Raw genomic sequence first — 27,649 nt, forward strand, 5'->3', positions numbered from 1 at the left:
GGTGTAGTGCTCTAGCTTCTACAACTTCCCTTACTGTGGTATCTAAGACTGTTTTCCCCTAGAGTTGTAATTCTAGGCCTGGAAGATCTGGTTCATCCACCTTCTAGAAGTCTGACATCTCAGCCCAGGTTATGGTATTATGAGAATATTTACTCTGTGGCTTTCTTAGATACTGGCAAATACTCTGTACCAGTGTTCCTCTCTCCTGGACAGGAAGATATTCTGTTCCCTTGGGAGCATGCTGCTAGATTAGTGTGGTGGTCACTGGAGAAAGTTAGCTAGCCCCAGTTGTATTATTATCCTTTTTGGCTCACTCTAGTTGTAGTTTTCATTATTATCACTATCACCAGGTCAAAAGAAGGAAAACATATCAATTCACTTTTTTTTTCCTCCCTGGATGTATTTGAGAATCCTCAGAATTTTGTGTATTCTTCAGTCTAGTATCTGGGGGCTAAAGGGCAGGCACTGGAGGTGGTGGGTTTAGCAGCTGTGCTACTCATGTATATTCCATTTCTTTTCTTATTTAAACTTTGGTTACTACTGATGATTTTTTCCCCCTTTTTGTTTTAGCTGATTTGTTCATTTTACTTGTCATAGAGTCCAAGGGCTTTTTTGTCTTTACTCCTTCTTAGAAGTTGCTAAGTTTTGTGGTATATAATTTATATGAACCAAATACCTTATGTCCCTTGATGTAATTACTTTTAGTCTTTTTTCTTTTTTGGATAGAATGTCAATTTTCATTGTATCATTTTAAGATCTACTGATTTACTGGCTTTTAATAATATTTTTAATAATATTCTTTTTCCCAGATACCATGTTTGTGTGGAAGTGCCCCGTGTTTGCTATGCCGATGCTGTCCTAGTGGAAACAACTCCACTGTAACTAGACTGATCTATGCACTTTTCTTACTTGTTGGAGTATGTGTAGCTTGTGTAATGTTGATACCAGGAATGGAAGAACAACTGAATAAGGTTAGTCTCATTTCTTATTTATTGATTAACTGAGGCTATAGAGTATATATATATATGAATAAAACTGATTCAGGGATGTTGTAAACAGAATAATATAGAATATGACAGTATGTAATCCTAGTTGTAGTTCATAATCTTTTAGGAAAAACAAAGATAATATACGTTAGCTTGTTAAGTTCTTTGATGGTGGTACAGGACATGTACTGTGGTAATACACAGAAGTATAATTTTAATCAGGTGTCAGAATCTCAGTGGGTCATGGAAAAAAGGATATTCTAAGAATGGTTAGAACTTTCATATACAGAGATTGAAAAATAGAAAGCATAATGAGTATAAAAGAGCTTTTTGAGCAAAGTATCTGTACTTTAGGAAGATTAATCTTACAATTAATAAAGTATAAAAGTCAAGCAGTTAAATATGGAGGCTGTTGCAGTGGTATAATCAAGAAGAGAATAGAGGACCTGAAGTAAGATTTTCTGGATGTAAAATTGACTGAACCTGGCATTGAAATATTGGCAGTGAGGGAATCATAAATAACAACCAGGTTCTGATCCTAGAAAACTGGGAGGAAAGTGTTGCTATTAACCCAGAAACAAAAATTTTTAGAGAGAGTCAGGTTGTGGAAGGAGATGGGGAACATGTAATAAATTTAGCTTCTAACATGTTGACTTGGTGGTATTGTATCATGTACATGTGTATATTTATATATATATATATGTCTTAGTTCAGGCTGCTATAACAAGAATATCATAGGCCGAGTGGCTTAAGACAACAAAAATTTATTTATCAGTTTTGGAGGCTGAAAGTCCGAGATCAAGTGGCCACTATGGTCAAGTTCTGGTGAGGGTCTTATTCCTGGTTTACACATGGTCATCTTACGTTGTTGAGAGAAAGCAGCAGCTCTCTTCTATCTGTTTTTATAAGGGCATTAATCCCGTCCTGAGGGCTCTACCCTCATGATTTAATTACCACCTAAAGACCCCATCTCCCACTACCCTCCCATTGAGGGTTAGGCTTTTAGCATTTAATTTTGGGTAAACACAAACATGAAGTCCATAATAATATACAGCAGCAAGTAGAAAACATGAAGGAATTTAAAAGAAATCACAGCTAGAGACTGCCTTGAGGATAGAAATTGAATGTTGAAACCATGGCATCATATGCTGAAGATCATTCAGAGTGAGCAGAGCTAGAACTTTGCCAAAATCTCTTACTTAAGGGAGTTAGTGGAGAAAGGAAAACCTGGTTCTGATCCTAAAAAACTGGGAGGGAAGGGATAACAGAAAAGAAAAAAAAATGTACAGGTTCTAGGAAGAAAGTTTTAAGAATGACAGGGATAGTGTCTATATAAAAATGGGATTAAGGAATGTGATTAAGCAGTAGCATTTGGATTTGAAAACTAGTACATGACTAGTGTGCTGAAAAAGCAGTTCTTTTTAGAGTGCTGGGACTGGAAGGAGTGGGAGGAAATAATTTATTCTTACATATATGAATAATAGATGTATTAATAGTTTTGAACAGTAGTCTCAGAAATAGCACTTACACTACCAAAACAAGTATATCATGCTATTCAAGTAGAATGCAAGTTTTTAAAATGTAGGATAAATCTATAACTCAAAATAAGCATCCAGCATAGAATTGGTATTATAGTTTATGATTTGCTCAGATGGGGATTTAACACTTTTTTCCCCACTAGATGTGATTAAAATGTATCAGACTCATCTTGAGTACATATTCATCATAAATTGTAAAGCAAATTCCAGTTTTCTAAACGTTTACTTAAATATTTGATTACATATAATTTTTACTTTTACTTAATGAAAAAATGATGGATCAAACCCTTTTGTTTTTCTAGATTCCTGGATTTTGTGAGAATGAGAAGGGTGTTGTCCCTTGTAATATTTTGGTTGGCTATAAAGCTGTATATCGTTTGTGCTTTGGTTTGGCTATGTTCTATCTTCTTCTCTCTTTACTAATGATCAAAGTGAAGAGTAGCAGTGATCCTAGAGCTGCAGTGCACAATGGGTAAGTTTTCAAATAAGCTTCAATATAAAAGCCTGGGTAGCTTCTTATTGGTAATTGCCAGTTTATCTAAGGAAACCTTAAGGTAAAATAAACTTATACAATTTGCAGAATTACTTTATTCGTGAATGACAGGGTGAGAAAATCTTGTTTTTACTGGAGAATGTCAGACTTTGGATATTAAATAATAGCTATAATAACCTCTGATCCACAGTGTTTTATATTTTCATCCTAAAAAAGAGACTATGTTATATTTGTGACTACTAAGGGAATAGCTATTTCTCCTCCTCCTCTTAACTTTTGGTGGACCAGTCCACTTGCATGGAACTCTCAGTTCCCTAGACCCAGAGAGCAGATAATTCTAGGTTGGTTGTATTAGACAACCCAGAAAGAAACTTCAGGGTTTATTTATCAATCTTCCTTCATATAGAGCACTACCTCTGGTACCCTTATTTGACTGTTTTAATATCTGCTGTTGCTTATCTAGTAACATGTGCTACCAAAGACAAAAGGAATAAACAAGTAGAATATAAATATTAATGAGAAAATATGTGACAGGTTGATTATCTTTTATTGTGTTCCTTTAGTCATTGATTATTTTGTTAAATTATTAGAGTTTTAGATGGAGGCATTTATCATGTGTTTATAAAAACTATTCATTTATACAGTTCACCTTATACTTTGATATATTATCCCACTTATGTGAATAAGCCTGTGAAATGGAACTAACATTCTCGTTTTTTCATAATGAATTAGTGAGAAATACATCTTTCTCAAAATGGTCTTAAAAGAAGTTTATATAATTGTTGTCTTTTCTGATAATCAAGTGTATTAGGTTTCTCTAGAGGGACAGAACTAATAGGATAGATAGATATATATACAAAGCGGAGTTTATTAAGTATTAATTTACATGATCTCAAGGTCCCACCATAGGCCGTCTGCAAGCTGAGGAGCAAGGAGAGCCAGTCTGAGTCCCAAAACTGAAGAACTTGGAGCCTGATGTTCAAAGACAGGGAGCATCCAGCATGGGAGAAAGATGTAGGCTGGGAGGCTAGGCCAGTCTAGTCCTCACTTTTTTTTTGCCTGCTTTATATTCTAGCCCTGCTGGCAGCTGATTAGATGGTGCCCACCCAGATTAAGGGTGGGTCTGCCTTCCCCAGCCCACTGACTCAAATGTTAATCTCCTTTGGCAACACCCTCACAGACACATCCAGCATCAGTACTTTGCATCCTTCAATCCAATAAAGTTGACACTCAGTATTAACCATCACAAGTCAGTACTTTGCATCCTTGAATTCAAGTTGACACTCAATATTAACTATCAGAAGTCTACCCATTGTCAACTTGAACCCGAATACACCTCCTGAGACCATACATAATCTGCAAATAAAGACAAAAATAAGGTCATACAACTAACCTTGCAACTGAAAACACACCAGTCCCCAACCCAAATACTATTACATAGAGTTAACAATACTTAAATGCTGATGTGAAGTCAGTAAATCTTATGTCACATGATAAAGGAGAAAGGAAATGAAAATATTTTCTTAGTATGAGTATATGCATGCATGAACATGTTTTTGACAAAACGAGGAAGTACTCATGACAATTACAGCCCTCATTTCTGCAGCTGGACATGTAGTCGTAGCTGGTATTGATGATTGCCTTCTGCTACCCATTCTTTATTCCCTTTGCCTTCAGCAAGCAACTCAGCAGGTGTTTTTTTCCTGGTGGAGTGACCCAGTGATCTCCATAAACGCCTGCTTTAACTGGGGGACCACAATGATGTTTTGGGTACCCTGAAATCAATGTCAACTCAGAACCAGTGTCCAGTAGTCCCTGAAATGTCTTATCATTTCCCTGTCTTTTCCAGCCATTTGCTCTGATGCTTCCTCTAGCGCGGTCTGGGCTTTAATCCATTCCTTTCACATTTTGACTTGCCTTTCTTATCAGATTTTTTTTTTTTGCTTTGTTCTTTCCAATTGGAAAGATCTATAATATAAGCTTGGGTTCATGGTAATGGTTAATTTCACTCTCTCTCCAAACTAAGTTATCTAAATATGATGATTACCTTGTTTTGTAGTTACAAATATGGCTACACTCCAGATCATCATAATATCCTCAGAAAGAAGTAGACCATTCACATAAAGAGTAGCTGTTTGTTAAGATGCAGTTTAATGATTTCATATATGAAATTATTTGATGAATGAATGTTTATTAATAAAAATTATGTTTCTTTTTGTTTTAGATTTTGGTTCTTTAAATTTGCTGCAGCAATTGCAATTATTATTGGGGCATTCTTCATTCCAGAAGGAACTTTTACAACCGGTAAGAAATCCTTTTTAAGTTGTTTGACGTTGATATTTTATAAAGGAATCTGAAATAATTGTTACCTGGAACTATAACTCTAATTGTTCGTCTTTTTGGGTGTATGTGTGTGTGTGTGTGTGTTTTCCCAGTTGGCAAAATCAAGATGTTCATATAACATTTTATTTTCCTTTTTGTGTACTGTGATTTTTAAAGAATTGATAAAAATCAAACTAACCAATCACTTATGTATGCTTTTTTTTCCCTTTCAGTGTGGTTTTATGTAGGCATGGCAGGTGCCTTTTGTTTCATCCTCATACAATTAGTCTTACTTATTGATTTTGCACATTCATGGAATGAATCATGGGTTGAAAAAATGGAAGAAGGGAACTCGAGATGTTGGTATGCAGGTAAGCTTTTGTCGCAAAACAACTTCAGTATAGTTGAACTTTGAAGTCAAGAATAGATATGTAGACCAGGTAAATCACTTAGGATTTTTATGGTCTAATTTCCTATGAAGAGGTTTTTAATTTAAACTCAAAATATCACATTGTATCAGCAACTTGGTGATTAGATCTTTTAGCAGGTTAACTGGGAACATAACCCAAGAACCGGGAAAGAATCCAAAAGAACCTGAATACAAAGCATGTGCACTTTATATTCTAATTTTCTAGCCTACAATGGGTTAAAGGTAAAATATTAAAGGGAAGAGGATTGCTAGGAATAGATAAACACACAGTGATACAATTCATAAACAGCAGCAAATAAAAATATAAAAAGCAACTTGGACGTTTTATATAAGTACAAAGGATGCTTTTATGTGCATCAATAACAACTAAAGGAATTCCTATAGTGATGTAATTAATGGCTATTTTTAATGATGAGGTCGAGTTCTTTGGGGTTATACTTGAAAACAGATATCACAATTCAGATGCTTACAGGACCAAACCAGGTAACAAAAATGAGGGAACAGGAAGACAAAGTTTAAGTGCATAAGCTTTGTCCAAATAGTAGGGACTACAATGAGTTCGAGAGTATGAATGCCCCATCTAAAGTGCATTGCTACTGCTCAGCTCCATTTATTAGTTGCCTTGTGGGAATGTGAACTCAGTATTGCTTGATTTTTCTAATGTTTTTCAAAAGAAGTCATAAATCTGGATTTTCATTCTAAATGACCTGAGTTTCAGCTAAAAAAAATTTTAAATTGGAGTGCAAACCAAATCCGTTTCTGCTGGCCTAATATTCTTCTCACACAACTAATTTGTGGTGGTTGATCTCAGTGGTTCAAGTTAAAATAATTTGGTGCTCCAAGAAACAAACTTTAGTCATTTGGAAATTTCACTTACATTGAATACCTTGTTCTCTAAATGCAAAATCTAATGCAAGGGTTTCTGTCTCTTTTGTTCCCTGCTGTATCCCCAGGGCCTGGAACGCAGGCATTCAATAAATATTTGTTGGATGGATCCCCTGTCAGTGAGGCAAATCTACATAAATACTTGTATATTAAGCACATATTAGCATAAAGGCTAAACAACTTGTGTATGTTGAAATTTACATAGAAAAAGCATAGGTTGACTTATTAAATAATAATGACTTACCTTTGCATAATATGTATCTTTTAAGATTTTAGTTCGTGAGGAAAAGCATCATTGTTATGAGGGCTTAACATTAAGAATGAAAATAATTTTCTTAATGCCCTTGTTTACAACTGAGTGATAATGGTTCTTTAAGAATCTTAAGTAATATTCCTCTTATAGTTATTTTTCTTTATTTTGAAAATAATGGCTAACATGTAAACATAGTTTATAAACTCTAATATAGATATTACTAATAAATCATATTAGTTTCTTACTAACTTGCCATCCTTGCAAATGTGTAATAGTGAGATATGTGTAAAAACTAGAATTCTTAAGCAATAAAGGTCAGAATTAATTTTCTTTCCTGCTTTTATAAGCCTTTATAATGCTGACAATGTTAGTTGCTTAAAATACATTTTTTGACAAAATGACAGATTGTTTATAAAACAGGTCCCATTTCTAATTGCTAATATTTCTGATAAAAAGCTAATTATCCAATTATATTTCTTTCACAGCCTTGTTATCAGCTACAGCTCTGAATTATCTGCTGTCTTTAGTTGCTATCGTCCTGTTCTTTGTCTACTACACTCATCCAGCCAGTTGTTCAGAAAACAAGGCGTTCATCAGTGTCAACATGCTCCTCTGCGTTGGTGCTTCTGTAATGTCTATACTGCCAAAAATCCAAGTATGCCCTTTAAAGCATTAGCTTTTATGAAGCTTGTACCTTTTTAAGTTTTCAAAAATCTAGAATGATGTCTAGAATATTTACCTGTGTTGCTTAATATATACATGTATGTATTATTATTTTTTTTTGGTAGGAATCACAACCAAGATCTGGTTTATTACAGTCTTCAGTGATTACAGTCTACACAATGTATTTGACATGGTCGGCTATGACCAATGAACCAGGTGTGTTTTGTTTATATTATGTGTTTCTAAAGGTTCTGCAGTTGTTGTTGTTGTTTTTCCAGAAATTGTCTTTTGGTGAGATTAAATTACTTAAAAATTAGGCTCCCAGAGGAATAAAGTATAAAAAGTTTTCATCTTTGATGTATTACTATTTCTTCCCTTAGTTTCTTCCATCACTAACAAAATTATAAGAAGGTTACATGTATACCTAAGAGAAATTGTGAGTTCATTTTCAGAGCACCACAATACAACAAACATCACAGTAAAGCAAGTCAAGAATTTTTTGGTTTCCCAATGCATATAAAACTTTTGTTTATTTTACACTGTAGTTTGTTAAGTGTGCCATAGCATTATATCTAGAAAAACAATGTACATTCCTTAATTTGAAAGTACTTTATTTCCAAAAAATGCTGACAGTCATCTGAGCCTTCATCGAGTTGTAATCTTTTTGCTGGTAGGAGGTCTTGCCTCAATGTTGATGGCTGCTGACCGAACAGGGTGTTGGTTGCTGCAGGTTGGGGTGGCTGTTTTTGTATCTTTAAACTAAGACAACAATGAAGTTTGCCCATTGATGGACTTTTCCTTTCACAAAATATTTCTCTGTAGCATATAATGCTGTTTGATGGCATTTGACCCAGAGTAGAGTTTCCTTCCAAATTGGAGTCAATCCTCTTAAACCTGCTGCTGCTTTATTAACTAAGTGTATGTAAATTCTAACTCCTTTATTGTCATTTCAATAATACTCATAGCATCTTCATCAGGAGTAGATTCCATCTCAAAAAACTACTTTGTTCATCCATAAGAAGCAACTCCTCATCATTCAGGTTTGATAATGAAACTGCAGCAATTCAGTCACATCTTCAATTCCACTTATTAGTTCTCTTGCTCTCTCTACCATATCTGTAGCTACTTCCTCCACTGAAGTCTTGAAATCCTCAAGTCATCCATGAGGGTTAGAATCAGCTTCTTTCAAACTCCTGTTAATGTTGATATTTTGACATTTTCCCATGAATCATGAATGTTCTTAATAGCATCTAGAATGGTGAATCTTTTCCAGAAAGTTTTCAGTTTACTTTGCCCACCCAGATCCATCAGAGGAATTACTCTATGGCAGCTATTGCCTTACAAAATTACATTTCTTAAATAATAAGATTTAAATGTTCAAATTACTCCTTTTTTCCATGGGCTGCAGAATAAATGCTGTGTTAGCAGACATGAAAATATTAATCTCCCTGTACATCTCTGTCAGAGCTTTTGGGTGACCCAGGTGCATTGTCAGTGAGTAGTAATGTTTTGAAAGGATCTTTCTTTTAGCAGTAAGTCCCAACAGTGAGCTTAAAATATTCCATAAACCATATTTTCAACAGATGTGCTGTCATCTAGCCTTTTTTCTATTCATAGAGAGGCTGAATAGACTTAGTAGAATTCTTAAGGGCCCTAGGACTTTTGGAATGGTAAATAAACATTGGCTTTCTCTTAAAATCACTCTCTGCATTAGCCCCCAACAAGAGAGTCAGCCTATCCTTTTAAGCTTTGAAGCCAGGCATTGACTGACTTCTCTATAGCTATGAAAGTCCTAGATTATATCTTCTTCTAGTAGAAATCTGTTTTGTCTTTTTTGAAAATCTGTTGTTTGGTGTAGCTGCTTTCTCTTTTCTTATTTTTATTTTTTTGAGATGGAATTTCACTCTTGTTGCCCAGGCTGGAGTACAATGGTGAGATCCCCACTTGCTGCAACTTCTGCCTCCTGGTTAAGCCATTCTCCTGCCTCAGCCTCCTGAGTAGCTGGGATTACAGACTGCGCCACCACACCCAGCTAATTTTGTATTTTTAGTAGAGATGGGTTTCACCATGTTAGCCAGGCTGGTCTCGAACTCCTGACCTCAGTTGATCCACCCGCCTCAGCCTCCCAAAGTGCTGAGATTACAGGCGTGAGCCACCACGCCTGGCCAGTGTAGCTACTTTGATTAATTTTGTTGGCTAGATTTTCAGGATGACTTGCTGTAGCTTCTGCATCAGCACTTAGGTTCACCTTATACTTTTATGTTATGGAGACAGTTTCTTTCCTTAAACCTCAAGAACCTACCCCATCTAGTTTGAAACTTTTCTTCTGCTTCATTATCTCTCTCAGCCTTAATAAACTTGAAGCGAGAGATAGGGCCTTGCTCTGCATTAGGCTTTGGGTTAAGGGAATGCTCTGCTAGTTTGATCTTCTATCCAGGTCACTAAAACTTTCTCCTCCATATCAGCAATAAGACTGCTTTGCTTTCTTATCTATCATTTGTGTGTTCATGTTCACTGGAGTGGCACTTTTAATATCCTTCAAGAACTCTTTCTTTTCTTTGCATTTGCAACTCAGCTAACTGGCAGAGAAGGCCTAGCTTTTGACCTATCTCAGCTTTTGGCATGATTTCCTTACTAAGCTTAATCATTTCTAGCTTTTGATTTTAAGTGAGAAAGGGAAGACTCTTTCACTTGAACAGTTAGAGGCCATTGCAGGGTTGTTAATTGGCCTAATTTCCATATGGTTGTGTCTTGAAATAGGCCGGAGGAGAGGGATAGAGACAAGGAAATGGCTGGTTGGTGGAACAGTCAGAACACACAGAATGTTTGTTATTTCACCATCTTATATGAGTGTGATTTGTGGTGCCCCAAAGAAATTACAACAGTAACATAATAGGTCACTGTAGAGAGATCACCATAACAGATTAATTAATAATAATGAAAAATTGTGAAATATTACGAGAATTAGCAAAATGTGAAACAGACACAAAGTGAGTACATACTGTTAGAAAAAATGGAACCAATAGACTTGTTTAATGCAGAGTTGCCACAGACCTTCAATTTGTAAAAAGAACAGTATCTGTGAAATACTAAAAAAAAAAAAAAAAAAAAAAAAAAAAAGCAAAGCACAATAAAACAAGGTATGTCTGTAAGAAACTGGTTGAAATTATAAGGAAGGTATCTAATTTGCATAGAGCGTATGATCGTTGTATATAGAAAGATAAGCTCTTCAAATTCCTCTTGTTCAATTGTAAACAGTGTAATTTTTTCACATTATTAAATTACTCTTCTAGCCTGTGACTACCTTACAATTGAATTTGAAACTTGGGCTTTGTAATGCATCTTATTATAGACTAGTTATATTGCATACCATGAGAATAGAATATGTTGAAAGGAGACAAATTAGAATAGACAAAAATTATTACCTATTAAAAGAAAGAAAATGATCTCTTTTTCTAAAAAATTTATCTGATGTTACATGAATCTCACTGAGTTTACAAACTGAAGGTATTTTATCATGGGTACTTTATAACTTGGAGACCAAGATTTTTTTTTTGTTTTTTGTTTTGATGTATTACAGAAAGATTTCTATTTTTTTTTTCCAGGTAAGTGGTTAGAAAAAAATTACTAGTAATTTGCTTTAGAGAAGGAAATAGCCTTACTTAATTGGCTTTAAGATAAGAGTCATTTTCATTAGTAAGATGGAGTTTGACAAATCTGGCTTTGTGGGAGAAAAATACGTATTTTATATACTGTAGTGAATATTTCACCAATCATACTTTCTTTTATATTTTATTTTATTTTATTTTATTTTATTTTATTTTATTTTATGACAGAGTCTTGCTCTGTCGTCAGGAGGCTGGAATGCAGTGGCGTGATCTCGGCTCACTGCAACCTCCGCCTCCCGGGTTCGAGTCATTCTGCCCCAGCCTCCCGAGTAGCTGGGACTACAGGTGCACGCCACTACGCTCAGATAATTTTTGTATTTTTAGTAGAAAAGAGGTTTCACCATGTTGGCCAGGATGATCTCGATCTCTTGACCTTGTGATCCGCCCGCCTCGGCCTCCCAAAGTGCTGGGATTACAGGCATGAGCCACTGCGCCTGGCCTACTTTCTTCTTTATAAAAGAATAAAACGGAGTAAGCAAGCAGTAGGTTGTTACACCTTATTGGGTAATTCCCCCGAGGCATTTGCTGGAGTCCTTATAACTGGTTTTTGTGTAAGCCATCTTGCTTTTTTAACAATGTGCTGCATCAAATGGATAAGCTTCATAAAGTCCATTTCATAATCTCAACATATGATAGAAAAGCCAGTGCATTGTGGTTTATAATCTCTGAATTTTCTTTCTAAATCTACTAGAATTATACTAACCTTGGAAAGGTCATCTATATTCCTGATTGTAGAGGTAATTCTCTCTCAGCTCTCACATGTTGTTGAAAATTAAATGATTTAACTTTTCCAGGTACTTCTATAAAATCAGAATTATAACACTTCAGAGGTCTTATTCATAAGTGCAAGGTGTCTTCAGTTATTTTTGTTATACTGATGCCTTTTCCAGCAATTGTTTTTCAGTTTGCAGGGGTATAGAGAGTTAAACATAACTTTTGTTTGCTCTGAAACACATTTTTTTAATATATTCTAACATTTTAATTTGACTTTATGTTACAGAAACAAATTGCAACCCAAGTCTACTAAGCATAATTGGCTACAATACAACAAGCACTGTCCCAAAGGAAGGGCAATCAGTCCAGTGGTGGCATGCTCAAGGAATTATAGGACTAATCCTCTTTTTGTTGTGTGTATTTTATTCCAGGTAGGAAAAACTATGGAATTTTTTTCTTTAAACAAGAAGTCTAGCTGTTTATTTATGAATCATTTCTTTTAAAAATATTCTTTTCTCTCTCTCCTCCTAAACTCTCTTTCATACAGCATCCGTACTTCAAACAATAGTCAGGTTAATAAACTGACTTTAACAAGCGATGAATCTACATTAATAGAAGATGGTGGAGCTAGAAGTGATGGATCACTGGAGGATGGTGACGATGTTCACCGAGCTGTAGATAATGAAAGGGATGGTGTCACTTACAGTTATTCCTTCTTTCACTTCATGCTTTTCCTGGCTTCACTTTATATCATGATGACCCTTACCAACTGGTACAGGTATTTATATTTCATGAAAACTCTGGATGTGTGAATTCTGATGGCATTTTTATGATTCTCTTGTGAAACCATGGTGTGATATGAAGTACTTTTTATCCTCTGATAATATTTCAAAATGTACAGCTAAATGAATAGTGAGATTAGCATGAGAAATGCAATCTTTACTTCCTTGCTTTAACAGTAACTGAAACATTGAAATAGTTCCAAATCTTGGAGAGGTTAAAATAAAAATTTTCATGAAACTAATACTTTTTTTTTTTTTTTTACAAAATCCATGTTGATGGGGATCTAACATAACGTTTATTTTTTTCAATCCTGTAAACATAGTGAAGTAAAGGATACATCCTTTTTTCTGTTTTGTTTGAACTGTTATTAAAAGCTCTGAAAATTTTTAAATTTAAGTATGAATTCATTAACATAGATAGATTCTTAGAATTCTTACAAGCTACAATTTATGCTTTTTCTTTTTTATCACTTCAAACTTAATCCATAAATCTTTTTCTTTTAAGAGGAAGGTAGTGATTTGTAGTGTTTTCATTTTTGAAAGTTCTGGTTTTGTCCAAATGACTACTGAACGATTTGGTCAAAGATTCAGATTGAACTATGTGGTTGGGGAAGTTTTGTTTTTAATAACTTTTTAATGCATAATATTCATAAACAATTTGTAAGAAGGCCTTCAGTATCAGCAAAAGATGGAGGAAAAAGATTATTCTTTGTTGTATTTCTTTTTTTTTTTTTTTTTTTGAGGCGGAGTCTCGCTCTGCCGCCCAGGCTGGAGTGCAGTGGCCGGATCTCAGCTCACTGCAAGCTCCGCCTCCCGGGTTCACGCCATTCTCCTGCCTCAGCCTCCCGAGCAGCTGGGACTACAGGCGCCCGCCACCTCGCCCGGCTAGTTTTCTGTCTTTTTTAGTAGAGACGGGGTTTCACCATGTTAGCCAGGATGGTCTCGATCTCCTGACCTCGTGATCCGCCCGTCTCGGCCTCCCAAAGTGCTGGGACCACAGGCTTGAGCCACCGCGCCCGGCCTGTTGTATTTCTTTGAGTACAGCCTTTACTGATTTTTATTATTGAAAATAATAGATGTTTTTTAAAATTCCTACACTGTTGCGTATTCAGCTATAAGGATCCAGCTGGTTCTTAATTCAGATCCTTGGCTGTCAGATAACGGTAGATATTAAGGCTTTATACTAGAAGGATTCTGGTGTATTTCATTAACTCAAAAATCAGTTAAACTTGAGATATACTTCCTTTCCAGTCTCTTAATTCTTTCTTTTTTTAAGGAGATGTCTCTGAGTCATACCAGTCTCTTAATTCTGAGAAGGCAGGGGCGGGGGGCGGGGTGGAAATCAGGTGAGGAGTTCCATATACACTTTGAACAATCTTATGTAATAGTGACATCTCATTTATCCAGAGGTCACATTCAGTTTCTCTTCTAATAACATGGCAGACATGCATAAAGTGCTTCAGAGATTATGCAAAATAACTATTTCAGAGGCCTGTGTACTTTACTCCATTAAAGGAAATAACAGATTTTTACCTTCACACTAGCAGTGTGGTAAGAAAGGGAGCAGATTAGATGCAGCAATGATATATCTGAAATCACAAACTGTATACAAAGAACACTTCTGAATTAATGAAGCTTCGTAGCTTGATGGCTGATAATTCAACCCACTTGCCCCTTTTTAATAATTTTCCCTGAAATTTTAGGTATGAACCCTCTCGTGAGATGAAAAGTCAGTGGACAGCTGTCTGGGTGAAAATCTCTTCCAGTTGGATTGGCATCGTGCTGTATGTTTGGACACTCGTGGCACCACTTGTTCTTACAAATCGTGATTTTGACTGAGTGGGACTTCTAGCATGAAAGTCCCATTTTGATTATGCTTATTTGAAAACAGTATTCCCAACTTTTGTAAAGTTGTGTATGTTTGTGCTTCCCATGTAACTTCTCCAGTGTTCTGGCATGAATTAGATTTTACTGCTTGTCATTTTATTTGTTATTTTCTTGCCAAGTGCATTGATATGTGAAGTAGAATGAATTGCCGAGGGAAAGTTTTATGAATATGGTGATGAGTTAGTAAAAGTGGACATTATTGGGCTTATTCTCTGCTCTATACTTGTGAAATGAAGAGTAAAAACAAAATTGCTTGACTATTTTAAAATTATGTTAGACCTTAAGCTGTTTTAGGAAGCATTAAAGCAAATGTATGGCTGCCTTTTGAAATATTTGATGTGTTGCCTGGTAGGATACTGCAAAGAACATGGCTTATTTTAAACTTTATACACAAGTCACTTAAATGCCAATTGTCTGAAAAATCTTAGGAGATTTTACCCTTGATATGGGACTTACACAGGTAGGGAGTGTTCAGTGGACAATAGTGTAGGTTATGGATGGAGGTTTGGGTACTTAATTGAATAATGAGTAAATAATCTTACGTGGGTAGAGATGGCCTTTGCCAACAAAGTGAACTGTTGGTTGTTTTAAACTCATGAGGTATGGGTTCAGTGGAGATGTTTGGAACTCTGAAGGATTTAGACAAGGTTTTGAAAAGGATAATCATGGGTTAGAAGGAAGTGTTTGAAATTCGCTTTGAAAGTTAGCTTTGGGCCAGCATGGTAGCTCACCCTTGTAATCCCAGCACTTTGGGAGGCTGAGGTGGGTGGATTACTTGAGCCCAGGAATTCGAGACCAGCCTGGATAATATGGTGAAACCCCATTTCTACAAAAAATAAGCTGGGCTTTGTAGCATGTGCCTGTGGTCCCAGCTACTGAGGAGGCTGAAGTGGGAGGATTGCTTGAGCCCAGGAGGCAGAGGTTGCAGTGAGCCAAGGTCACGCCACTGTACTCCAGCCTGGGCAACAAAGTGAGACAAAAAAAAAAAAAAAGGATTGAAAATCAAAGGAGGCAAAATTTTGACAGGGAAGGAAGTAACTGCAAAACACTAGGCTTTAGTAGGTACTTATCTAAAATCTAGTCCAGTTTTCTCATTTTAAAAAATGAAGACACTGAAGTGTACAGACTTAAATAGCTCAGATAGCTAATTAGGAAGTTTCAAGTTGGCCAGTAATAGCATTCTCTCTGACATTTAAAAATAATTTCTATTCAAAATACTTGCATAATTGATTTTACACCTCATTACTGGTGGATAATTTATGTGATATGCATTGCTGGTGTCCAGCATGACCCATAAACAGGTCAGAAGAATGATCGAATGTTTTAGAATAAACTCCTGCTTATAGTATACTACACAGTTCAAAAGATGTTTAAAATGCTTTGTATTTACTGCCATGTAATTGAAATATATAGATTATTGTAACCTTTCACCCTGAAAATCAAGCAGTATGACAGTTTAGTTATTTGTATGTGTCACTAGTGTCTAATGAAGCTTTTAAAATCTACATTTTCTTCTTTAAAAATATTTATTAATGTGAATGGAATATAACAATTCAGCTTAATTCCCCAACCTTATTCTGTGTGTAGACATTGTATTCCACAATTTTGAATGGCTGTGTTTTACCTCTAAATAAATGAATTCAGAGAAAGTGGATAGTGTACTGATTATTTAGCAGCTTAACTTTACGTGGCCATACTAACATTTAGATCTTTCTTCCTATGTGAAAAAGGAGCTGGCACTAGAAAGTAACTGCCTGTTTTCTGTAATGATAATTAAATTGTCTAGAAGGAGGTTGTTACCCTTTGGTTGTCTATAAGTGACCCCAGAAGTAGGATCTCAGGGGTAAAGAGGCAGTCTTCCCCTGAAGAGTCTTCGGTATATGGACCAGTTTAGTTTGGAGAATATGAATATGTTCAGTGGATATTCTACATCTAGTGTGTCTTCCAGCTATTTTTTTCTGGTTGCCAGTTTTGAGGCTTATCTTCTTTCGCAGATACTTCAGATAGTATAAAAATTTCCCTTCCTTACTAAAGTAGACTGTACTTTTACTGATAAAATACTCCAACCCATATTAGTTACCAAGCTTTAGTATATTTTATTCCATAATTCTTGTCAAGTGGTCTTTCTCCAACATTATGAGCAGTACAATGCCCGTAACTGTCTTGAGCATTTATCCCAGATAAAATCTTATGTTCACATAAAAACCTGTACATAAATGTTCATAGCAGTTTTATTTGTAACAAACAAAACTGGAAACAACCCAGATGCCCTTCAATGGATGAATGAATAAACATACTGGTAAACCTGTACCATAGAATACTACTTGAAAAAGGAATGAACCATTAGTACATGCAACAACATGAATGCTGGGTTTTAAAAAAATCCAATCCCTAAAGATCACATATGATATAATTCCATTTATATAGCATCCATGTAATGATACAGTTATAGAAACGAAGAACAGATTAATGGTTGTTTGGGGTCAGGGATGGGAGGGGAGAGAGCTTTGTGGATCATGGATTATGCCTTTCGTGTTGTATCTAAAATGCCACTGTCAAACACAAGACCATCTAAATTTTCTTCTGTTTTCTTTTAGGAGTTGTATACTTCTACATTTAGTTCTGTGATCCATTTGAGTTAATTTTTGTGAAGGGTGGAAAGTCTGTGTCTAGATTCATTTTTTTGCATGTAGATGTCCAGTTGTTCCCGCATCATTTGTCAAAAAGACTGTTTTTACTACATCATATTGCCTTTGTCCTTTTGCTAGGTATCAGTTGATTAGAGTCTGTTTCTGAACTCTGTTCTGTTTCATTGATCATTTGTCTATTTTTTTGTCAATACCACACTATCTTGATTATTATACCTTTATATTAAATCTTGAGGATGAGTACTATCAATCATTCCTCCTCCAATGTTGATTTTCTCCTTCAATATTGTGTTTGCTATTGCAGGTTGTTTGCCTCTGCATATAAGCTTTAAAATCAGTTTATCAAATATCCACAAAATATTGCTGGGATTTTAACTGGGATTACATTGAGTCTATAGATCAGGTTGGGAAGAACTGACATCTTGACAATATTGAGTCTTCCTATCCATGAATATGAAATCTCTCTCCATTTATTTGGGTCTTTGATTTCTTTAATCAGGTTTGTAGTTCTTCTCATGTAGATCTTATGTATATTTTCTTAATTTTTACCTAAATACTTCATTTTGGGGTGCTAATAGAAATGGCATTGGGTTTTAACTTCAAATTTGAGTTATTACTGTTATATAAGAAAGCAGTTTACTTTCATATAATAACCTTGTATCCCGCAACCTTGAATTGCATTTAGGTTCTAGGAGATTTGCGATCGATTCTTTTGGATTTTCATCATGTCATCGGCTAGCAGAGACAATGTTAATGTTATATCTCCTTTCCGAAGTAGTATACTTTTTATTTCCTTTTTTTGTTTTATTGCATTAACCAGGACTTCCATTATAATGTTGAAAATAGTGAAAAGAAACATCTTTGCCTTCCTCCTTAGTAGGAAAACTGCTAAATTTCTCACCATTAAATATGATGTTACTGGTGGGGATCTTTGGTAAATATTCTTTATTAGGTTGAGAAAGTTCCCCTCCATTCCTAGTTTACAGAGAATTGGAGAATTTTTTTTTTTTTTGGAGATAGAGCCTCTCTGTCACCCAGGCTGGAGTGCAGTGGCACGATCTCGGCTCACTGCAACCTCCACCTCCTGGGTTCAAGCAATTCTGCCACAGCCCCCCAAGTAGCTGGGATTACAGGTGCCCACCACCACACCCAGCTAATTTTTTGTATTTTTATTACAGACATGGTTTCACCGTGTTGGCCAGGCTGGTCTTGAACTCCTGACCTCAAGTGATCTGCTTGCTTCAGCCTCCCAAAGTGCTAGGAATACAGGTGTGAGCCACTGCGCCCAGCCTAGTTTATGGAAAATTTTTATCATGAATGGGTTTTGGATTTTGTCATATTTTTTCTGGATCTATTGATGTGATTATATGATTTTTCTTGAGTTTCTTTGTGTGATAGATTCTATTAGTTCATTTTCAATATTTGAACCAGCCTTGCATATCTGGGATGAATCCCTCTTGATCATGGTGTGTAATTCTTATACATTGTTGAATTGGATTTGCTAATACTTTATTGAGGATTTTTACATCTATGTTAATTAAAGATACTATTTGGTAGTTTTCCTGTGATATTTTTGTCTGGTTTTGGTTTTAGGCCTCATAGAATGAGTTAGGAAGCATTCCCTCTGCTTCTACCTTCTGAAAGAGTTTCTACAGAATTAGTATCATTTTTAGAATTCACCAGTGAACCCATCTCAGTCTAGCATTTTGTTTGTGAAGGCAATAGATTCAATTTTTAAAATAGATACAGGTGTATTTGGAGTATCTATTTCTTCTGGTGTGAGTTTTGGCAGGTTGTGTGTTTCAAGGACTTTGTCATGTAGGTTATCAAATTTGTAGGCATACAATTGTTTGTGATATTCCTTTACTACCCTCGTAAATGTTCATGGGATCTGCAGTGATATCCCCTCTTTCATCTCTGATATTAATTTTTGTCTCTCTTAGTCTGGCTTGTCAGAGGTTTACTGATTTCATCTTTCAAAAACCAGCTTCTGGTTTCATCAGTTTTCTCTGTTGACTCCCTGATTTTCTGCTTGATGGATCTCATTTCTGATAGAGGAGTGTTGAAGTCTCCAACTGTAATAGTGAATTCAACTATTTCTGTGTTAACCTATTGTCTAATTTGCTGTAAAGAAATACCTGCGACTGAGTAATTTATAAAGTAAAAAGGTTTAATTGGTTCACAATTCTGCAAGTTGTACAAGAAGCATGGTGCAAGGCATCTGCTCAGCTTCTGGTGAGGCCTCAGGTAACTTACAATGATGGCAGAAGCCAGTGGGGGACCTGGCATCTTACATAGCAAGAGCAGATGAGAATGAGGGGGAACATGCTACACTTAAGCATCCAGATATTGTTATGAACTCACTATCACAAGGACAGCACCAAGTGGATGGCACTAACATTCATGAGAAATCTGCCCCAGTGATCCAGTTATCTCCCACCATGTCCTACCTCCAACACTGGGGATTATAATTTAACATGAGTTTTAGAGGAGACCACATGCAAACTGTATCATTCTGCCCCGGAACCTGAAATCTTATGTTCTCACATTTCAAAATACAATCATCCTCTGCCAATATTCTCCCAAAAAATCTTAACTAATACCAGCATCATTCAAAAGTACAAAGCCCTTCTGAGACAAGGCAGGTCTCTTCCACCTATAAGCTTCTAAAATTCAAAGTATTTACTCCCAAGATACAACGGGGGTGCAGATATTGGATAAGTATTACCATTCCAAAAAAGAGAAATTAGCCAAAAGAAAGGCTGCAGGCCCTATCCAAGTCTGAAATACAGCAGCACAGTCTTTTAGTTTTAAATATCCCAAATAACCTTCTTTGACTCCATGTCTTAACATTGTGCCTCACAAGAGCACATTGGTATAAAGGGTGGGCTCCTAAAGCCATGGGAAGCTCTGCCCTTGTGACTTTGCAGGGTAAAGGGTTGGAGTTTAGTGCTTGTGGCTTTTCCAGGCACAGGGTGGAAGCTGCTGGAGGATCAACCATTTTGGGGTCTGGAGGACAGTGGCCCCCTTCCCACAGCTCCACTGAGCAGTACCCCAGTGGGGACTCTCTGGGGCCTCCAACCCCACATTTCCCCTCCATACTGGCTTAGTAGAGGTTCTCTGTGAGGGCTCCATCCCTGCAGCAGGCTTCTGCCTGGTTACTCAGGCTTTCTCATACATCCTCTGAAATCTACGTGGAGGCTGCCATGCCTCCTTCACTCTTGCACCCTCCACACCTGCAGGCTTAACAACACCTGTTAGCCACCAAGGCTTATGGCTTGTGCCCTGCACAAGCAGCCCCATCTCTATGGGTGCTTTTACATTTTTTCTTTCATTTCAACCTTAGAGAAGCTTATGCCTATGTGCCTCAGGTATGGTCTTGGGTAGTATCTCCCAGAGCATTTCCTCAGATTGAATGTTGGCCATTCTAGTGAGGTTGGGGAAATTTCATGAACAATATCCTGAAATATGTTTTCCACGTTGCTTGCTTTCTTCCCCTTTGGTTTCCTTTACATAACCCCCTATTTCTTGGAGGTGTTTTTCATTCTTTGTTTTTGTTTGAGTTAGTTCAGTGAGTCAGTCTTTGAGCTCTGAGATTCTTTTCTCAGCTTGGTCTATTCTGCTGGTAATACTCATGATTGCATTATGAAATTCTTGTAGCATCTTTTTCAGCTCTATCAGATCAGTCTGTTTCTTTCTTATAATGCCCATTTTATCTATCAGCTCCTGTATCATTTTATTGTAATCCTTAGATTCCTTGAATTGGGTTTTGACTTTTCTTCTGAATCTCGATGATTTTTGTTCCTATCCATATTCTGAATTCTACTTCTGTCATTTCAGCCATTTCAGCCTGGTTAAGAACCCTTGCTGGGGCACTAGGGTGGTTGTCTGAAGTAAGAGACTCTGGTTTTTCAAATGTCTATATAGCTCCTCAGTACCAATTTTCTGTGGCAGGCCATTCTTATATTGCTATAACTACCTGAGGCTGAGTAATATAAAAAGAGACTTAATTGGCTTATGGTTCTGTAGGCTGTACAAGCAGCACAGTCCTAGGCATCTGCTCAGCTTCTGGTGAGGCCTCAGAAAGCTTACAATCATGGTGGAAGGCAAAGGGACCCGAAGTCTCACAGAGTGAGAGTCAAGAGTAAGAGACAGTGAGGGAAGAAGCCATATACTTGTAAACAGCCAAACCTCATGAGCATGCACATCACAAGGGCAGCATCAAGTGGATGGGGCTAAACCATTCATGAGAAATCTGCACCAATGATGCAGTCACCTCCTACCAGGTTCCACGTCCAACACTGGAGATTACAATTCAATGTGAGGATTAGAGGGGTAAACTTCCAAACTGCTTCATTTTCCCTGCAGTTCTATCAGTTTTTGCCTCATGTATCCTGATCCTCTGTTCTTGGGTGCATACATGTTAAGGATAGTTATGTCTTCTTGGAGAATGGACCCCTTTATCATTTTGTACTACATCATTATCCCTGATAATTCTTGCTGTATAGTCTGCTATTCTATAATATACCTATTTCTTCATTTTGGTTAGTGTTAGCCTGGCATATTTTTCTCCCTTTAATTTGTATGTCTCTACATTTCAAGTGGGTTGCTTGTAACCAACATATAATTGGGTTTTGTTCTTTGATCTGCTTTGACAATATTTTTTTTTCTTTTTTAAACTGGCCCAATTTTCCCATAGAATAATCTATCTTTTAATTGGTACATTTACACCCTTGACATTCAAACTATTTATATATTTGGATAAACATCTACCATGTTACTGTTTTCTATTTGTTAACCTTGTTCGTTATTCCTATTTTTGACTTCCATTCTTCTTGTGCCTTTGATGGTGTTAATTTGGCATTTTGTTATTCTCTGTCTTCTAGTGTGGTTTTTTTTATGGTTGCCCTTCTGTTTGCAGTATACATTTACAAATAATGCAACCCCTCTTTCAAATAATAATATACTACTTCATGAGCAGTTTACCTTATAGTAACAAAATAATCCTAATTTCTCTTTCCTATCCCATGTATCATTGCTGTCATTCCACTTATATATAAGCACCCCTAAGTATGAAGACTATACACACACACAAATATATATGTATATAATCAAATACATTGTTGCTATTATTTTGAATGAACTGTTAACTGTTAGATTAAGAACTGGTAACATATGGAACAGGTTAGTGGAATTTACTATAAAATGCTTTGGGGGAAAATTTTTAATTACTGAAACTAGGAGCTGTGGGATTGCATGTCTATCTTCAATTAGTTTGAGTAAAAGACTTGTAGTAATTTGTCTATTATTGTCAGTTTTCAAATGAATTGTTCATAATATCCTCACATTTTCAAATTTCAACTGCATTTATAACATTTTTATTTTTCCATTCTCTATTTGTGTTTTCTTGCTCAATCTTACCAAAAGATTTTGTTTTAGTGCTTTTTCAATAAACAAGTTCTGGCTTATTTTACTTGGCTTTTGTCCAGCTCATTGTTTTTATTCCTATCTTGAAAAGCACTTAAGAATAGATTTCCCCTCTAGATACCACTTAAACTGCATCTCAAAAATCTTGGCATGTACTTTTTTTTTTTTTTTTTAAATCATTAACATCAGTATTTCCAGCATTTTTTGTTTGGCCCACAAGTTTAGCAGTTCTTTTCCAATTTCCAGAAATGTTAAAGAATCTCAAAATGGTTCCACTGGTTTCTAGCTTATTTGCATTGTGGTTAGTCTATTTGATACCAATTCTTAGAAGTTTGTTGACTTACTTTATGACCTATTATGCTATATTGATTCTCAGAAAATACTTCATGTATGCTTGAAATGAAGGTTTAGGCTCTAAGTCTTGAACGTGACATTTTATATACGTTAAGTCATAGTGAATGTCATTTCGGTATTCTTCCAGTCTGCAGACCATTTTTCTCACATCTCAAGCTCCAGATTCCCGAGTATGCCATCTGTAATCAAACATACTGACACAACCTAAAAGAACGTTTAGCTGTCTGTAATTCACAAGCTTTTATGGTCCTAGTTGTATCTCCCTAAGACAAAAAAAAGCTGGAAGTGGGATGAGGGTACCTACCCCCTATATTGTCTTCACACTGTGGTACTAGTTTCCCAGACAGTACAGGCAGACTTCCCTCTGGTACACACAAGCTAGATTGTTTTTTAAAGAAACCACATCTTTAATTCCTGTGTGTGCTCTTTCCTAAAACTGATCTGGCTGAAACAGTACCATAGGCCTCAGGACAAGGCATCATGCTTTTTTACTTTTTTTTTTTTAAGACGGTGTCTGGCTCTGTTGCCCAGGCTGGAAGTATACTGGTGCGATCTCAGCTCACTGCAAGCTCTGCCTCCCGGGTTCATGCCATTCTCCTGACTCGGCCTCCCAAGTAGCTGGGACTACAGGGGCCCACCACCATGCCCGGCTAATTTTTTGTATTTTTTAGTAGAGAAGGGGTTTCACCGTGTTAGCCAGGATGGTCTTGATCTCCTGACCTTGTGATCTGCCCGCCTCAGCCTCCCCAAGTTCTGGGATTACAGGCGTGAGCCACGGCGCCCAGCCGGCATCATCCTTTTTAACAATTATTCCGGCCGGGCGCGGTGGCTCACGCTTGTAATCCCCGCACTTTGGGAGGCCGAGGAGGGCAGATCACCTGAGGTCGGGAGTTTGAGACCAGCCTGGCCAATGTGGTGAAACCCCATCTCTACTAAAAATACAAAAAAATTAGCCGAGTGTAGTGGTGCACACATGTAATCCCAGCTTCTCCGGAGGCTGAGGCAGGAGAATCACTTGAACCTGGGAGGCAGAGGTTGCAATGAGCCAAGAATGGGCCATTGTAATCCCATCTGGGCAACAGCGCAAAACTCAGTCTCAAAAAAACAAAAACAAAAGCAAAACAAAAATTATTCTTTTCATACTTGACAAAACAAAGATATACCTCTTATCCATTTTGAATCTTACCACTGCACTTTGGAAAAAGCCTCTAGACAATTGGTAAAGGGACATTAAAAAATATTGGTGAGAAAGAGATGACACTGAGTTAAAAAACTTTTTTTGTGATTTAGCTGGTTTCTAGTATTTTGCTTTCAACAAAATTGAAAGATGATCCAACTGAGTCATCAACTGATAGAATTCTGGTACGTAATTCTAAAGGCGTTAAAAAAATTAACAGTACTATACAAAATTGCTTTTTCATCTACTTGTCATTTTGTACTATAAACAGATTCTCAGGATTTTAACATCAATGAAAACAAAAATAGGAATAAAATTGGTATTAACTTTTATTATGAAAACTCAGGAAGACCTGTTTATCCCACTAAAAGATATTTTTGGTAAAACTTTTTGTTTAACAGATCATCAAAATTAAACTATAATGATAGTAAACATTAAAAGCTATAACAGATCAACCCCCAAAAACTCAGGCAGAAAAAAGGTTTGTTTCCCTTCACCTGAAGTGTAAAATGGTTATCCAGGACTGATGGGTTGCCCTCCTCTAAGGAGTAATTCAAAAAGCCATTATTTTCCTTCTTGATTGTATATTTGAAAGCTATATACAACTCTGCATCAAGCCAGTGGAGCGGTAAATGGCTTGGGAGAAAGGCATGGGGGAAGTTACACCAGAACTGCACGTGCTACACATCACTTCTCCTGTTTTACTGATTAAAACTCAGTTACACGGCTACCCCATCTGCAGTGGTGGAAATAATCTAGCCACATAATAGGAAAAGGAAATGGTTTGGCAATCAGTTAAGTCTCTATATATTTATACGGTTTTAAACCACTGTGTAGTTATACAGTATAAAATTGGAAAGAAAGTTTTTAAATGCCTAGAATCTTACAGGAAACAATCTCAAATTTAGATGTAAAGAAGTGTCACGAAAGACCATCGATGTCTAACTTTCACACATAAAAAAGCAGGATAAAATTCTTTGGAGGAAGCCGGGCACGGTGGCTCACGCCTGTAATCCCAGCACTTTGGGAGGCCGAGGCAGGCGGATCACCTGAGGCCAGTTCAAGACCAGCCTGGCCAACATGGTGAAACCCTGTCTCTACTAAAAATAAAAAATTAGCCGGGTGTGTTGGCACATGACTGTAGTCCCAGCTCCTCAGGAGGCTGAGGCAGGAGAATCGCTTGAATGTGGGAGATGGAGGTTTGCAGTGAGCCGAGATCATACCACTGCTCTCTAGCCTGGGCGACAGAGTGAAACTCTGTCTTTAAAAAAAAAAAAAAAAATTGTTTGGAGGAAGTAGATTGGATGAGAGATCAAATCATTATGGCATTCAAGTTCCTTTAGGTAAATGTTAGAGAAACATATAACAATTATGTTTTAGAACAGCAATATCAACTATATCCTAATTTCCTTCCAACTATTTAAACTTAAGATGAAAAATCTTAAATGTCAACTTTAAAAGTACCAGGGTCGTAATCAAGTTTTCCAAAATTATTTTTGAAGAGCTTCTAGAGCTCCAAAATGCCCCCAAGAAGAAACTTGATTGTATTTCACAATGAGAAAGGAATGAAGAAAAAATCTTTTAAGGTTTTCTCCTCTCAGTTTCTAAACTCTTCTTATCACCCTTAGAAACGTAACCTCTTCAGCTCACGCAGAGCATTGTTGTAGGGTCTTGAATTAATTCACCAAGATCCCACTGTCAGAGCCAAGTATTTTAGGATCTAACTAAAATTCCCCTAAGGGAAGTTTCCTATTCTTCTGTGCTAGCCTTTACTTTGAATCATTACATCATAATAAAAGAAATTCTAAGACACGGACAGAATATGGCCAATAGGAAAACCTGCCTTGAAACTCCTCATTAAATAGCCCTATACAATATTAACTGTACTGCTTTCAGTCCTTTGCCCAAAGGTGAAATTCTTCACATGATAAAAGTGCCCTGGCCTTGCATTAAGTCTCTATAATTCTCTTGGGCGACTGTTTCAAAGGAAAGAGCTGATTTTACTATTTCTCTTATCTTCTCTCCAGACATCCACTGATAATACTCTTACCCTATTTGGGACAATGAGGGGCATACTTCTCCCACTTTTTTATTAGAAACATAGAAAGCAACCCAGTATAATTTTTAAACAAAGAACTTCAAAATACATTAAATTTAGAGATATATCTCCCTCGTTGCAATATACAATATATTTTCGAGATGTGGTACAAAGATCTTGGTGTGACTCATATTGAGAGTAATGAACCATAGACAGTTTAAAGCCACTGCTTCCTATGAGAAGAAAAAATTGTTTCATGTGAGTGTCACCTCTAAAGAAGACACATAACAGACACTAGTACTCAACATTCATTGTGTTTATTTTACTAAACAGTATGGTTCAAAAAAACACAAACCGGAAAACCTTTATTTAAAACTAGTCCAACTAAGTGGATGGGGCTGACTCCATCCCATCCCACCCCCGATCTTTCTATATATATGGAGCTGGAACCCTATCAGACCGTGAACATTCATATATACTTTGTCTTTCCTGTTGAACATGAATAAACTTCTTCGAACATAAATGAACTTCTCTGAACCAAAAGAAACAAATGAAGTTTTACAAGATACAGGCACTTTATGTTCCCAGTTTTAAAAATAAGCCAAGTGAAAAATATTTAATAAAAATAACTGGAGCAGAGAAAGCTTTAAGAGTTATACCATTAGTTCAAATGACTTACACTCAATGCAAACAGACAGCATCAAACAGGAAAACAAACAAAAATTTAACTGAGGTTAATGGTCATATTTGTAATAAAAAGAAATCCAATTTACCAAAATTGGAAAAAAATGGCCATTTGAATCCAACTTAAAGATATGCCAATAATGTGCATTAAATCTGTGTAACTATGCAGCTGAGTAACATCTGAAAGCTTTGCAAGAGTGTGTGGTTAGTGAGAAAAGCAAAAGGTGCTTTTATTCCACAGTATCTGATTAAACAAAACAAAGCAATTTACAAAAAAAGTACCAAATGATACTTCAAAATAAATAGTTCATCATTTTGATGAATATATACATGTAAAGTCCTCTTCTTGGGGATTTAGCTATCTAAAAGTGGCATATCACTATCCAGAGGTGCAGGAGCAAGTTCACATAAATAAAACAGGGTAGCTTCACTAGCTTCAGCTTCAGTCAATGGCTCCAGGCGAACAAGCTTACTTTGGGTTGGTTCTGGGTCTAGGCTGCTATCCAGAAGCTCATCAACTTCTATGGGTTTATCTACAGAGGACAAAACTTCTGATGATGCTGTTGTACTCGCCTGTTCAACAGAAGAAGCAGGGTTCCCATCGAGGAATGCAAGAAGTGGAAAGGCAGTATACTGGATAAGCTGCTTATCTATAAAGATCAGAAAAACACTCTAATCACCAGCTTATATTGAGTTCAAG

General features: G+C 36.5%; 2 protein-coding genes across 3 annotated transcripts in view; one reads left to right on the plus strand and one right to left on the minus strand.

The window, feature by feature from the left end:
• The window catches only part of SERINC1 (serine incorporator 1), a 28,699-nt gene extending 12,426 nt beyond the window's left edge, over window positions 1-16,273 (plus strand). The window contains exons 2-10 of the mRNA XM_009206190.4: window positions 810-971; window positions 2,827-2,996; window positions 5,242-5,321; window positions 5,573-5,710; window positions 7,393-7,562; window positions 7,696-7,786; window positions 12,239-12,383; window positions 12,500-12,730; window positions 14,438-16,273. Coding sequence (XP_009204454.1) covers window positions 810-971; window positions 2,827-2,996; window positions 5,242-5,321; window positions 5,573-5,710; window positions 7,393-7,562; window positions 7,696-7,786; window positions 12,239-12,383; window positions 12,500-12,730; window positions 14,438-14,573 — 1,323 coding nt within the window. The 3' untranslated portion in view covers window positions 14,574-16,273. The remainder of the gene's footprint in view (window positions 1-809; window positions 972-2,826; window positions 2,997-5,241; window positions 5,322-5,572; window positions 5,711-7,392; window positions 7,563-7,695; window positions 7,787-12,238; window positions 12,384-12,499; window positions 12,731-14,437) is intronic.
• A 10,290-nt stretch (window positions 16,274-26,563) lies between these two features.
• Window positions 26,564-27,649, minus strand: part of HSF2 (heat shock transcription factor 2) — a 37,983-nt gene continuing 36,897 nt past the window's right edge. For both annotated transcript variants that reach the window (XM_003898239.3, XM_003898240.3), the window contains one exon: window positions 26,564-27,599. In XM_003898239.3, the coding sequence (XP_003898288.1) occupies window positions 27,304-27,599 (296 nt within the window). In that variant the 3' untranslated portion in view covers window positions 26,564-27,303. The remainder of the gene's footprint in view (window positions 27,600-27,649) is intronic.

The sequence above is a fragment of the Papio anubis genome, chromosome 6 (genome assembly GCF_008728515.1).
Source record: "Papio anubis isolate 15944 chromosome 6, Panubis1.0, whole genome shotgun sequence".
In the NCBI taxonomy this organism is placed as follows: Eukaryota; Metazoa; Chordata; class Mammalia; order Primates; family Cercopithecidae; genus Papio; species Papio anubis.